The 13,393-nt window shown below is 43.7% G+C and overlaps 1 protein-coding gene across 2 annotated transcripts in view; it reads left to right on the forward strand.

Moving 5' to 3' along the window:
- Positions 1–3,393: 3,393 nt before the first annotated feature.
- Positions 3,394–13,393, forward strand: part of MAP1B (microtubule associated protein 1B) — an 84,326-nt gene continuing 74,326 nt past the window's right edge. The window contains exon 1 of one of the 2 annotated variants that reach the window (XM_020790227.3): positions 3,394–3,782. In XM_020790227.3, the coding sequence (XP_020645886.3) occupies positions 3,605–3,782 (178 nt within the window). In that variant the 5' untranslated portion in view covers positions 3,394–3,604. Of the gene's footprint in view, positions 3,783–5,357; positions 5,481–13,393 lie in introns of those variants that run through there. The other variant, XM_078386411.1, reaches the window with a different exon arrangement.

Below are 13,393 nucleotides of genomic sequence, written 5' to 3' on the forward strand. Positions count from 1 at the left end.
CAGTTCGAGATATAATGAAAGCAGCAGGTTCTTAGATTTCTAAAAGGCACATTATCTTGTTGTTGTTGTTGTTGTTTAGTAGCAAGGAATGGGAAATTTTCTCCTACAGATGCCCATAGAATCTGGCTGGTCTTTGGTACTTCACATCTTGATGTGGTAGTATGCCAGTTTCTATTCTGCCTCGGGCAACAGCATCAGACAGACTGAGGCAGCTGTTACAAGAACCTGATCTGGGGTGACATGAATTGGCAGCAAATTGTTGTTATTGTTGTTTTGCTGTTTACTACCATATAAAAGGGCAAAGGAAATTGCTGCCTCAAGCTAACTCAATTCAACCTTCTCATCCTCAGTCAGTAAAATACATTAAATTCTTCAGTCTGTTCACAAGCACAACCTGAACATTCTCTCTCTCTCTCTTTCTCCCCCTTTCAAAGTTTCTAAACAAGTCCTTTATGTTGATATACATAAATGAGTGAGAAGAACAGAGACATTCCAGCCCATCTACAGCAACCTGCCTATCTGAAACCAATTCAGAGCAGCTCCCCCAACCTGGCACTCTCCAATATACAGGATACAACTCATGTCACCTGCAGCTAGTATGGCTTCATTTTCCCAGTCAGAATAGTAAGCAGCCATGCTGGGTGGGGATGATGCAAACTGTGGTTTAATGCACTGGTTCTTAACCTTGGGTTACTCAGGAGTTTTGGACTGCAACTCCCAGAAGCCTTCACCACCAGCTGTCCTGACTGGGGTTTCTGGGAGTTGCAGTTCAAAAGCATCTGAGTAACAAAGGTTAAGAACCACTGGTTTAATGCATCTTAAAATTCCTAGTAGGTACAGACTGGTTTAAACGGCACTTTAAATGTTAGCATTTTTAAATGCTTGGCAGGAAAAATAGTTGAATGCAGTACTAGAAGCAAAATTTGTGCCTCCCCCAAAGGGGCTTGGGAGGGCATTTTAGAGTCAGGATGCTACCACAGAAGAAGCTGTGTCTTTCACAAATGTATTTTTCACAACACTGGCACTTAGAAGGACTTTCTCTGAAAACTTTAATGCATAGTTATTGGTGCTGAACTGCTGGATAGCTCAGTGGTTCAGAGGCTGGGAGTTCAATTCCCCACTGTGATTCCTTGAGAGGGGCTGGCCCAGATGATCTATAGGGTCCCTTCCAGCTCTGCAGTTCTAAGATTATCTGGGATTATTGTAGGCAGGATATTATAGGAACAACGGTCTTTCAGATATTTATACCCTCTCTATTTACGATTTTAAAGGCAGCCAATACAATTCCTTGAGAATAGATGTGAGATGACACTGTCTAAGTAAACTGGGCAGGATTCCAGCAGAATTCTGTACCAATCAAAGCTTTCCAAGGGCAGCCCTACTTGTAACACATGTGCAAGTGTGTTCCAATTTAGTAGAGGAGTAGTTTTCAGTGTTTTGTATCTTACATCCCATAAATAACTGGATCAAAGAACCTGGGTTGCACCATGATAGAGCTACAAAACCCACTTTTTCCATTGTGGATGTATTATGGATGCATTATTGTACTGTCATATCCATCATTTAGGTAAGCTGTAAGGAAGAAATTCACCAGAACTGCTTGTTGATATAGAACTGTTGACATTTTTCCTGTGGCTAGAACGGCTTCTGAAATTTTGGGGTGAGGTGCATCTCATGCTGCTCCAAGAGCTGCTGCTTCTTGCCTTGGGTTGTGGTTACATGAGGACTGTCACAATGAGCATCTCTTGCTTGAAAATTTAGTACGACATCAATGCCGATAATGGTTTAGCAGACCCATAGCAGCAAACTAGGTACTGAAAAGCAGAACTGGGAATCGTCAGCATACTAATGGCACTTCACTTCAAAGTCCTCGATGACCTTTCCCAACAGCAGGGAGGACAGGATGGGATCCCGCAGAATGTCAGTGCTCAAATCCCTTGGGGCTGAACAAAAACTCTGTGGGGGAAGGATACTGTATCACCATAGCTCCTCCTGGTCTCTGTTAGCAAAGGAAGCAGCACCAAGTAGCAACTATGGTAACTTGTAGATTCAGGCCCCAAATATCCAAATGGTTAGCAAAGCACACTTCCACCTTTGGGAAAGGAAATCACAAATTCTAATAAAATAAGAATGCTAGTTTTTATTTGAGAAATTCATTGAGATAGGGAAGGTAATAAGAATCCTGATTTTAGCAAAGAGATATGGAGATGCAGGGAGACACGGGCTACTCCCTCCCCTCTTGAGAAAAAGGCAAGGCGTCTCCTCCCTTGGATAGGTTCTATGTGAGAAGGCTGTAAGTGACATGAGCAAACCCATGAATATCAGTATAGGTTGAGAAAGGTCAGCATGGGCCTGTAGGAAACTGACTGAGGTCCTTCTCTCTATCTGTGAACATGAACCTTCTCCTGTGTAAGCTGACTTATATGCAGTCACCCCAACAGTCCCCAAACCTCCCAAAGTCCAGCAAATCACGGACCATCTGGACAAGTTCAAGCTTTTGTCAGTCCTGAAACTCCAAAGTCAGTTTCACGGAAGGTCCTACTACTATGATTGAGAGCAGCAAACTTTTCTTTATCCCGTTTCCCTTCACCACGCAACATTAAAGGACACACGAAAACACAGCCACCCACCCACCCCTAATTCTGCATCTCTGAGTCAAGACAGGCCTTGAAAAATTCATTCCATCCAAGACAATGCGGTCGGTTGATTTCCCACAAAACCGAAGCGCTCTTCTTCAACCATCCACTGTCGTTTCAGGTCAGAGAAGAGAAAAAGAGCTCATCCTGCGTGTTCGGGTTTTTCTTTCTCACGGTCCTCCGGGTCGAACGCCCACGCGGCAGTCCTACGAGTGAGTCGGCAGCCCGGTTGGCCTGTCATCGTGGCCACCCTTCCCGCGCGGAGTCGACCCCCCCCCCAGGACGCCCGTCTAGTTAAGCCTGCTTAAGGCCGGGGGAGCTACGCGTGGTCCTTAAAGCACGAAGCTGGTCCTGGCCGAGCCCCGGGAGCGGAGCCCCGCCGAAGTCCGTCCCTACCCCCCCCCCCCTCGGGGCTCCTTTCTGAGCACCGTTGGCCCACCGCGTCCTTTCTGCTTCCGGAGGCGGTGGCGGCGGCCTCAGCCTCAGCAGCAGCGGCGGGAATGATTCGCTGCAGATGACATCAGCCGCAGCAGCCTGTGGTGGATGCTGGCGAGGCAGCAGCCGAGGAAAGAGCGCGTGGCTCTACCGGGGGGCCCCTCTCTCTCCCCCTCCCTCCCTCCCTCCCTCTCCTGTCCTCCCTCCCTCCCTCCCTCCCTTCTCCACTGCCACCGCCGCCGTCTCCTCCTCCTCCTCCTCCTCGCCAGGTCCCAGCCCCGCACTGTCTCGGTATAAAAGCGCCGCCGCCTCCCCGCCCTCCCTCACTCGCCCAGCTGCCTGGAGCGCGGTGGTGCCTCTCGGAGCGCGCTGGTTTCCCCTGCCGAGGGAGGCGCCCTTGGAATTAATATTCCCCCCCTTTTTTTCTCTTCCCCCCCCTTCCTCCCGTCGCCTCCCCTCTTTCGCCGCCGGAGGGAAGGAGGGGAGCCGAAGGGGACGCGTCGAGGCGGAGGCGCGGCGCTCGCCTGGCCAGGATGGCGACGGTGGTGCAGGAGCCCGAGTCGGAGCCCTCTTGCAGCCTCCCCAACGCGGTCCCGCCCTCGCCCAGTCTGTCGCACCGCTTTCTCGACAGCAAGTTCTATCTGCTGGTCGTGATCGGCGAGCTGGTCACCGAGGAGCACCTGAGGAGGGCCATCGCCAGCATAGAGCGAGGTAAGGCGGCTGCACCCCCTTCCCCTTCCCCTGCCTCTGCCTCGCTCGGCCACCCCGGCCTCGTCTCCCGCTCCCCTGAGAGGAGAGCCTGCCTTCCCCTCATCCGCAGATACAGGCGCCGGGGAGGAGAGGCTCGGGAGGCGACCTACAGGTTGCACGACAAAGTCCGTCTCTTTCCTCAGAGTCATCCTGCCGGTGGGGCGGGGGCGGGGGTGGCGGGGAGCGGGCAGCCCTCCGCAGTCGGAGACTCCGCGACTCCGCGCCTCCTTGGCACAACCCCCCCCCGCCGCCGCCGCCGCCCGCTCCGTGCTTCTCATTGTCTCTGGAGGGCGCAACGCATGCCGGAATAACGGCCCGGCGGGCTTCATCGCCCAGCCCCAGACGAAGGTCCGAAAAAGGGAAATCGGAGGCAACCAACCACTCCCTTCCCCGCAGCCTCCTGCATTGTAGAGATTCGTGTGTGCGTGCGCCCCCCCCCCCCATATCCTCTGGTCTACAGTTGCAGCGCTAGAGTTGGCAGCGGGAGGATCGACTCAGCCCAGCCTGCATCCCACTCCTGCATCCCTCTTCTTCTTCTTCTTCCTCCTCCTCCTCCTCCTCCTCCTTCTTCTTCTCCTTCTCCTTCTCCTTCTCCTTCTCCTTCTCCTTCTTCTTGAGAGGGTTGCATTGTGCCTGGAATAAAAGGAGAAGCTGCAGCGGGATTCACTGGAGGGTGGTTAACCCCCCCCCCCCCTTACAGGCTGCAGTAGTTGCTCTTCCCCAGGGGACAGAAAAAATGGCACCCTTGTAATTGATGGCTTTGTTTTTAACCTCGGCCAACTCGAAAGGAAAACAAGAGCCACAGCCATCCTCAGACACACAGCAAAGTTGATTTGTCCGCACAGATGTCCCCGCGCACACACACACACACACATGCGAATCTCTACCATAACTTGGGTGGGGAAGCTTCTTCAGAGATGCGCTCCTAAGTTCACCCCATCCATGCAGCCACTCACCATTTATCCCGGAGAGAGAGAGAAATGTCAGGAACCCAAGGAATGAATCTCCTTGGTCGTTTTGTGGTGGGGTGGGGAGTGTTTGTCTAAGGGAGTATAAGTACATGAGAGGCAGCACCTTGGAGGTCCATTGAGTCCCTTCTGCAGCAGCCGGAATAACTGGGGGTGGGGTGGGGTGGAGTAGGCTCTTTGGCCTCCCCACACAAAGATCTTCGCTTGGTTTGGGTGCTTTGCTGCATCAGGAGGCACAAGGAGGAAGAGACGTGACCCATCGGCCTCTTCTGCAGGTGGGCTTTTTTTTGCTCCATTTTTTTTCTTCCTGTGAGTCACAGCTGTCCTTCACCTATTGTCATTTATGCACACAAGTGCACACTCACACATTAACACACAGTGTCCCCCCCCCCAACTCTAGCTGGAATCAGAGGTCGTTTGGGTCTTGCAACAGCCTCTCTCCTCAGCTTTCTCTTTTTCCACCTCTTGGTGTTGCTGCTGCTGCTGCTGCTGCTGGGGAGTCTGCCCAGAGATACCGGCTTGTGGGCGTGGTGCAGTCCGCAGTGCGGTCCCTATGGCAGCCCATAGCGGACAAAGGGCGTTCACACAGTCAAGGAGAAAAGAAAAGAAAATTACATTAAACACCCATTTGCAGGTTCTCGGTCTCCACACTCCCTTGGAAATTGAAGTTACAAAGAACCGGGAGAACTCGGTGTGTCGCTTTTATGTGATGCTTCTGATAAAAAGATGCAGCAGTTTCCTTTGTTTCTGACTTTGAAAAATTAAGTGATCTGGGGCTTGTTTCAGGAGCATTTTAACAAAAAGCAGAATTCAGAGATTTTTTTTCATAGGAAGCAGCAATAATGGAGAAAAGAAACGCTTATGATAAAACATTAAGCACTTTTAAATGTTGCCACAACCCAGTCATAGATGACTGATATTCGTACAGGATTATCATTCAGTTTACTTTTTCCTTTCCAGAAAAGTCATATTGAACTGGAGCACTAGTAGGGAAAGAAGCAGATTTATTTTTGGTGATTTTTGTAAATGTAATGTTGTATCCATCTTTTTAGTCCAAGGAGGACAATTGTAGAATACTGTATAACTGTAGGATTTTGAGTGTCCAAATTGTGTGTGTTTGTGTATGTGTGCGTGTGCGTGTGCGTGTACATGCGTACACATATTTGTTAAAGTTGATATTTTTTGAAAACTGTTTGTTCATTATGGGTTTTGGCTTTATTGTGGCTTTGTTTGGGAAGGCAGGGTACTGTATAAGGGTTTCCAGAATCTGCCATTGTCAGAGAAGCCTTAAGCACTGCCTTCGTTATTACACCCTTGCTATCTAGGTGTGGTTCAGCAGATGGAGGAGTTCAGTTAGTTCTTTGTGTTGTTGTACACTCCCTACAAGTGGTTCTAATTTATAATTACTTTGCGCATTTCATCTTAAATGTGCACTTTAGTGAAAAATGGGCCACCAGTATTGGTAAATGTTGAGTGGTGGTTTTTTAAAATAACAATTTAACTGTTCTGCCGCCCCATTGTATAGTGACTCAGACTTAGTGATATTTGGTTTTTCATTCCTCTGTTATCTTCTTTCCAGTTTTACCTCAACTTTTAGATTAAGCCTGAACTAGCTGAGGACATATGCCTTAAGGTTATTAATAATTCAGCATCGTAAATGGATGTACATTGTGCCCTCAAGGCATCTGATGTCTGCCTTCTCCAAACAGAAAAAAAAAATCAGGTTTAAGATTAATACAATTTTCTTGGGGCCACAGTATGGTTGTAGCATCTTCCTAATCCATTGGATTAGAAACTGAGAGGGGTAGGTATTACGTTTAGAAATTCAGGACTACAAACATCATTGGTTTGATGCTAAAACTCAGTTGAACAAGTGCGTCAACTTCTTTCTGTGATACACCCATGAGCATTTCTTCTCTTTGGAAATATACTTAATGAACTCAAAGCTGTAGCTTGTTACTTGAATTATCAATTCACCACAAGGCCTTCAAGATTTTGGGTATCACATCTGTACTCTCAGTTTTATTTCTTGGGCAACACCCATGAAGATGCTGGATTATTGTGCATCCATAGAGAGAAATCTGAGAAGACATATTGCTGACATACTGTAGAGTTACTCTGAAAGATCTGGAAGATGAACATTTGTTCTTTCTTCTAATGGTTATCTAGAGTGTCTTGTGGTTGCAGCCTTATCAGGAATGCTTTAAGAATTTAAACTTTTTTTTTAAAAAAAAAAATGACTATTCATCCTTTTTCAGTACTTAAAATGCCTAGATCTGGATGAAACACAAGACTTATGGGTGTGTCCAGGTTGCTAATGGAGAGCCCATTGTGAGAACTGAGTCTGTTCTTATAGAAGAAAATCTGAAAATCTGATCTCAATTGGACTTTGGTTGATAATTCATTGTAATAAAATCATATTAATATATACATTTTACATACCCACCTCTGTTAATGAAGCTGCTCTTCTGGGTTTTGTTTTTTGTTTTTTTATCAGAAGTGCTGAATCATGGGGCAGTATTGTGGAAACTGACTGACAGGCATTGTTACTTTAATGTGTTTTATTTTATAACCATGGTTCAGACTTGGATAGTCACTGATAAGTACCAGCTTGCCTCAAGAGCACTGCTTTCGTATAGGGCCAAGAAAGAAATAAGACTGAAGGCTTTTTTTTTTTTTTTTTTTAATTAATTGTAAGAAGGCATCTTTTAAAGTTGCTGAATGAGGCTGTCAGGTGTCTTGTCACTTTATAGTCCATCTTCTAGTGGTTTGCTCTTATCATTCAGGATCAGTGCAAAAGTGATTCTTCATGTATATATGTACATTTTTGTATCTCAGCTGCACTGCATCTACATGATTGAACCTGAATAGGTTATCTGTATACCATGTTCTATATAACATACTCTGAAATATTTATGGTCGTTGGCAGACATGAAATATGAACACTGCCACTGCTGTGTTTAATTTATCAAACTCTAATATAGTCTGTGAATTTTAATGAGAAGGTGCTAGTGTATGGAGGTGAGATTCCAAGAGATCCCAGATTTGTATCTTGTAAATGAGTTTTACTACATCAGAACAGGATCTCTTTATTACTTTTGTATACAGGATAGGCAAAGAACTGTTAAGAAGGAATTCATTATTTTTAGTCCGTTTTGAATCTTGGGCTATATATAGGTTGTAGGGCAGTAGTCGGCAACTTGGTTACCCATAGACTTACCATGCTGGTTAAGACTGATATGAGTTGTAGTCTAAGTACCTTGAGGGTACCACATTGCCTAATCCATTCCAGGATAAGGGCTCTTGACCTATATACCTATATGTAACCATGTGAAGGATTTCACCATGTTGACTTTGATAGGATATACACATAACTGTGTAGGATTGCAGCCTTATTCTAACCTGTGCAACATCCTTCTGACATTTTAAACCAGGTGGAAAGCACTTGCAAAGAGCAGAATATTCCTACCCATCCACCATTTTCATCACCCTCGTGCACATGGAGGGCAATGAATGTCATTTTTCAAGGTCTTGACTCATGTGGACAGCTCCCATGTAGGAAGATGAAGGCATGGATGATGAAGGTGGGGAAGCTAGAACGCTCCCCTCTTCATGTGAGCTTTCTGCGTAGAAAAAAAATGCCTGAAGAAGCTTTGAGCAATTGTGCAGGAGGATTATTTACACATGCATGTCTGCCACCTATTGATTATAACAGAAGAATGGTGAACCTAGGGCCTTCTGCATGACAGATGACTTCCATCAGAAGAGTCCTTTAGCTCTGTTGCAGCATGAAATACATAACAACGCATATGTATAAAGCTAATTACCACTGATTAATTAACAAGCCTAGTCTTGTTTTTGTTTTGTTTTGTTTTTTGGCACACAATAATATTTTCTGGATTCAAGAAGATAGTGATGGACGAGTCTTCTGTCCCAAGAAGACTTGAGTCTTATTCCTCAACCAGCTAATGAAAGTGGAAGGCCTTTAAAGTAGGTTTTTATTTTTGGAGGAGGGACCATAGCACAGCGGTAGAGTGTCTAGCTCTAGTCTGCTTAGGGAAAATCCTGCATTCAGCCTCTGGCAGGTCCATTTGAAAAAAGATATGAGAAAGATGGCTGCAGGTCAGAGTAGACAGTACTGTGTCCAATTGACAGAGTAATATGCTGTGATATAAGACAACTTTCTATTTATTTTCCTAATCACAGAGAGGATCTTGACACTGCCTTGTGTCTGTTCAGAGACATGAACCTTCAAGGAGACAGTTTAAGCATTTGACTGAGAATCATTAGTGATGTCATGAGGCTGGTGATAAAGACTGGAGGATGAATCAGTCTTTTCTTTCTTTCTTATTTTTACTGCTGATATTTTGGCTATTACTGTAGCTTGGAGGATATCATGTACAGAACTTAGAAATGTTACATTTTGGGACTGCAACTTCCAGAATGTCCCAACCTGCCATGCGGCCTGCAGAATTTTGGGAGCTGCTGTCCTAGTAATGATGATGATGTTTAAAACTCTAAGCATGCAGAACAGAGATAATGAATTTTCCTGATTCATTCAGGTGGCAGTCCTGTACACACTTACTTGGAAGTAAGTCTTATTGATCTCTGTAGGGCTTGCTTCTGAGTAGCCACTCATAGGATTTTCAAGAATATGTGTCTTCACATATTCTCGAAAATCCTAGAATTTAAAACATATACGTAGGAGGTTCAGGATCCTAAGTAGACTGAAATGTCTGACCAATTAACATGCTAAAATTCATCTATTGAACAAGTAACCTTTTAAAAAGGCAGTTTCCCCATTTTGTGCTGCATAAATGTTTCAGGGGCTGAAATCTTGTTGCGCAGCTCTGCCTGCACAGCAGGAATGACATCAGCAGCAGCAGCAACAACAAAGCTGATATATATTAAAGACTTCCTTTTGCAGCTCTGGGGTGTGCAGAGTTTGCACACAATGCAGTGAAGTCATATATACCCTGCAAACGCAAAAGGAGACTTATCATCAATAGCAGTCTTCTGCTACCGGGGATGTCAATCCTGTTGCTCAAGCAAAATTTCCCAACAGGATTTTGGCCAGAGTGTTTTTCCAACAGTTCAAAGTAGTCAATGTGAAATATATACAGTTAGGGAAAACTCCAGTAAAGCATGCTAAATGTGATTTATTATTTGTATTAAAGAAATTCAAATATTTGTTTAGAAAAGGTTTGTCTGGAATACTTATCACTATTTCAAGGCAGTCAGCTCAGTAGCATACTCTTTTGAGGGGAAACACTTGTATTTTTTTTAAATATTAGTTAAGTAATTTGTTCATTACATGTACACTCCACCTTTCTTGCAGTGTGGTCAAGGTGCTGTACATGGTTCCTCCTCCACACGTCATCCTCATAACAAACCTATAGGATAGTTCATACTGAGAGAGAGAGTGTCTGGTTCAAGATCATCTAGTGAGTTTCATGACTTATTGAGAACTGAGCCTGGATTTCCCAAATTCTAGGCCAACATGTTAACCTCTTCTGTGCATGTTCTTCCTAGGAAGTTCCCTTAAAATTAATAAAATGGGCAGTTTCCATTTTATTGGCACTGCACCCTTTAACTATAATCAGTTAATTTAACGAAACAATGGATTTTGGAAGTGAAAGCATTTTTGTAGTGAAACATAACAGCATTGCTATGGTAAAATTTTCTTCCCACATCATTGTTTAGTCCATTACTTTATTTAGTCCATTGTTTTAGTCCTAAATGAATTTTAGAGGAACTTTACTTTCAGAAAATTCTTAACATACATCACTGACATCTTGGTTTAAAACCCCCCCGATAACAAAACATTATAAATTACAAGTGGCTGCCATGTTTTTGTTGTACCTTTTGAAATAAATCAGCAGGCTCCATCTTTTAATAAATTAAGTTAGTTTTTCTTTATGATCTGACATTTGTCTCTGAAGCTTTAACTTTGCCATAACCAATGTCTTAAATATTAACTCCATTTAACTCTTAACAGAGAAATTTGGAATATAGAGGATTATGAATTTTTATTTCCTGTCTGGCATATCTGGTCAACAAACATGATTAGATCAAAACATTGTAGTATGGCATCATATTGAAAACTGTTTAGAATAGTCTTCTTTCTACACATTTCATGTCCTACAGCCACTATGAATGATGTGAGAAGTGGTGCAAAAATAGCTACTTCTTCTCTAGTCATTTAGTCAAAATAACTAACCACTTGTATTCAAATCACATCATTAAGATGGAAACTGGTGGATTCCTCCTCCTCCCCCCATGCCTGTTTCATTAGGTTGCAACCAGATTGCATTCAAACCAGGAATCACTTGAATTTGAAATAGTCCTTCAGGAAATTTTAAAAAGCCTTTACTGTTTCCTAGATTCTTTGAAGTAGGATCTTAGCCACAAGTCAACATGGTTCCTTGGGGAGCAAAATCTAATAAAATGTAAATGCAGGGAAGTGAGGCTGGTAGGAATTGAAAAGACACTCTGGCTAGGATTAGTGTGCTTACTTTAAAGTAAGCCCCACTGAGCTAACCAGGACTTAATTCTGAGAATAAACAGGACTGTACCCTTAAGAGTTTATTTTACCTTCTTATGTACCTCAGTTTAGTTTAAATGTCTGCCATCTGAAAAAAGGCAGGTGACCTTTTGAAATATGACAAGGCAACTAGTTTGGACTTGTTTTCAAAACATCTGCATTTATCATGTCAAATACTACAACTGCTTGCAGGCTTTTTCCTTTCATTTCAAAAACCACAACCCTTAAATTGTCCATGAAGATTATGCCCATTTAACATTTACTACTTTTGTCTTGTATAATTTTATGTCACAAAGGAGCCCTTCCTTCACAAACAGTAAACTTCTTTTTAAAATAGAATACCTTGGCTTGAAAACCTCTAGTGCTATAAACAAACTAACATTGCTTTTCATGGGAATAGACCAATCATTTCCAGAAGTTGAAAGATATAACAAATATAATAAATCATATAATTATTTCCTTGGATACATGCACATATTTAACTCAGTCTGCGCTGAAGCTACTGTTTGGAAAAAGCTGTATTCTTAGGTTGTAGCGAATAGTCCCTTCAGCCATATTGGTTGGGACTTCTGAGATTTGTAGTCCAAGAAGCAACTTTTCTGGCTTCTAGTCAAAGGCTATGGATTATGAGTTGGAACCCAAATATCTTCAGATGCAAATCTAAATCCAGAAGACTACAGAGCAGTTTCTTCTCTGGGAAAACGATTAAGTATGGGTTCAGTTTCTAAACAAAGCCTAGTCTCCCTTGATAGGATTCTCTTGTTAGATAATGACACATCTGAGATCTAGCCTGCAGCAAACTGTCGCAAAGACCATACGCATATTGCCTAGGGAGAGAAGGCCTGATTATGGTCATGTTTAGAGATGGGCACAAACTGCCGGTTGGGCTGTTCATGCTTGTTTGTCCTTTCGACGAACAGGTGTTCGGCAGTTCCCAGCCCTGCCTCCTCTGGCAAGTACCCAGTCAGAGACAATGCCCTGGCTTCCCTGCTGCACCTCCTCCAGGTGCTACTTCTGAGTAGGTATCCACAGGAGGCGGCAGGGCTGGGAAGCACCAAACACCTGTTTGTCTGGGGTACGGACCAGCATGAACCACCAAACTGATGCTTTGTGCCCATCTCTAGTCAGATACAGCATTTTTTTTAAAAAATCCCAGAAGCTAAACATAATAGTACATAGGTGCGGTGAAGCAAGAGATTTGCCGATAGTACAAAGGTAATTGAGAAAGTGGTGGTGGTTTGGTCTGCAAAGAGCAAAGAAGAAGGCGGTATTTATGGAATTGATGCCTCTTGATCAGGTTTAGGGTAAACTGACAGCATTCATTTTTGACCAGTCTTTGCAATCCCAGGTGTGCCCTTGCCCTATATTGGATTGTCTGGAGGCTCAGAAACCTGGTGCGGTGTGTGTGTGTGTGTGTGTGTGTGTGTGTGTGTGTGTGTGTGTGTGTGTGTGTGTGTGTGTGTGTGTGTGTGAGAGAGAGAGAGAGAGAGAGAGAGAGAGAGAGAGAGAGAGAGAGAGAAATCTTGTGCTTTATTTTTCTGTATAAACTTTTCAATATCTAAAGGTACAATTTTTAAAACAAAATTTTTTAAAAAATCTGCTGGAGGTAAACTTCAGGTGGGATTTGGCTCATTCTGAAACTGAATTCATTAGTGGAGATAGTGATGCACAGAGACCAGGAAACTGGAGGTGCCTCCATGACTTCAGTGAAAGAGGCTTCCTTTACAAGGGCTGGACTTGATGATCCATAGGGTCCCTTCTAGCTCTGCAGTTCTAAGATCCTGAGATAAAAATTACTGTTGGAAGCCGGCAAGTGGAGAACCAAAGCATTACTCTATACTGTTTGTTGTTTTCAGTTCCGTTCCCTTTAAATGAAATAAATAAGCTAAGAGAAGCATGTGTTGTAAAAAAAATAAAGATGGGCATTCTAGTAAAAATAGTTCCTGTAAAAGGCCTTGACTTTGTTTGAGCAGCTTTAAGTGTGTTCTTTTCCTAATCAGAAATTTCAGTTTGAATATTTTGGGGATATTAAGAAATTTTATGAATGTAAATCAAATACA

The sequence above is a fragment of the Pogona vitticeps genome, chromosome 2, assembly GCF_051106095.1.
Source record: "Pogona vitticeps strain Pit_001003342236 chromosome 2, PviZW2.1, whole genome shotgun sequence".
Lineage (NCBI taxonomy): Eukaryota > Metazoa > Chordata > Lepidosauria > Squamata > Agamidae > Pogona > Pogona vitticeps.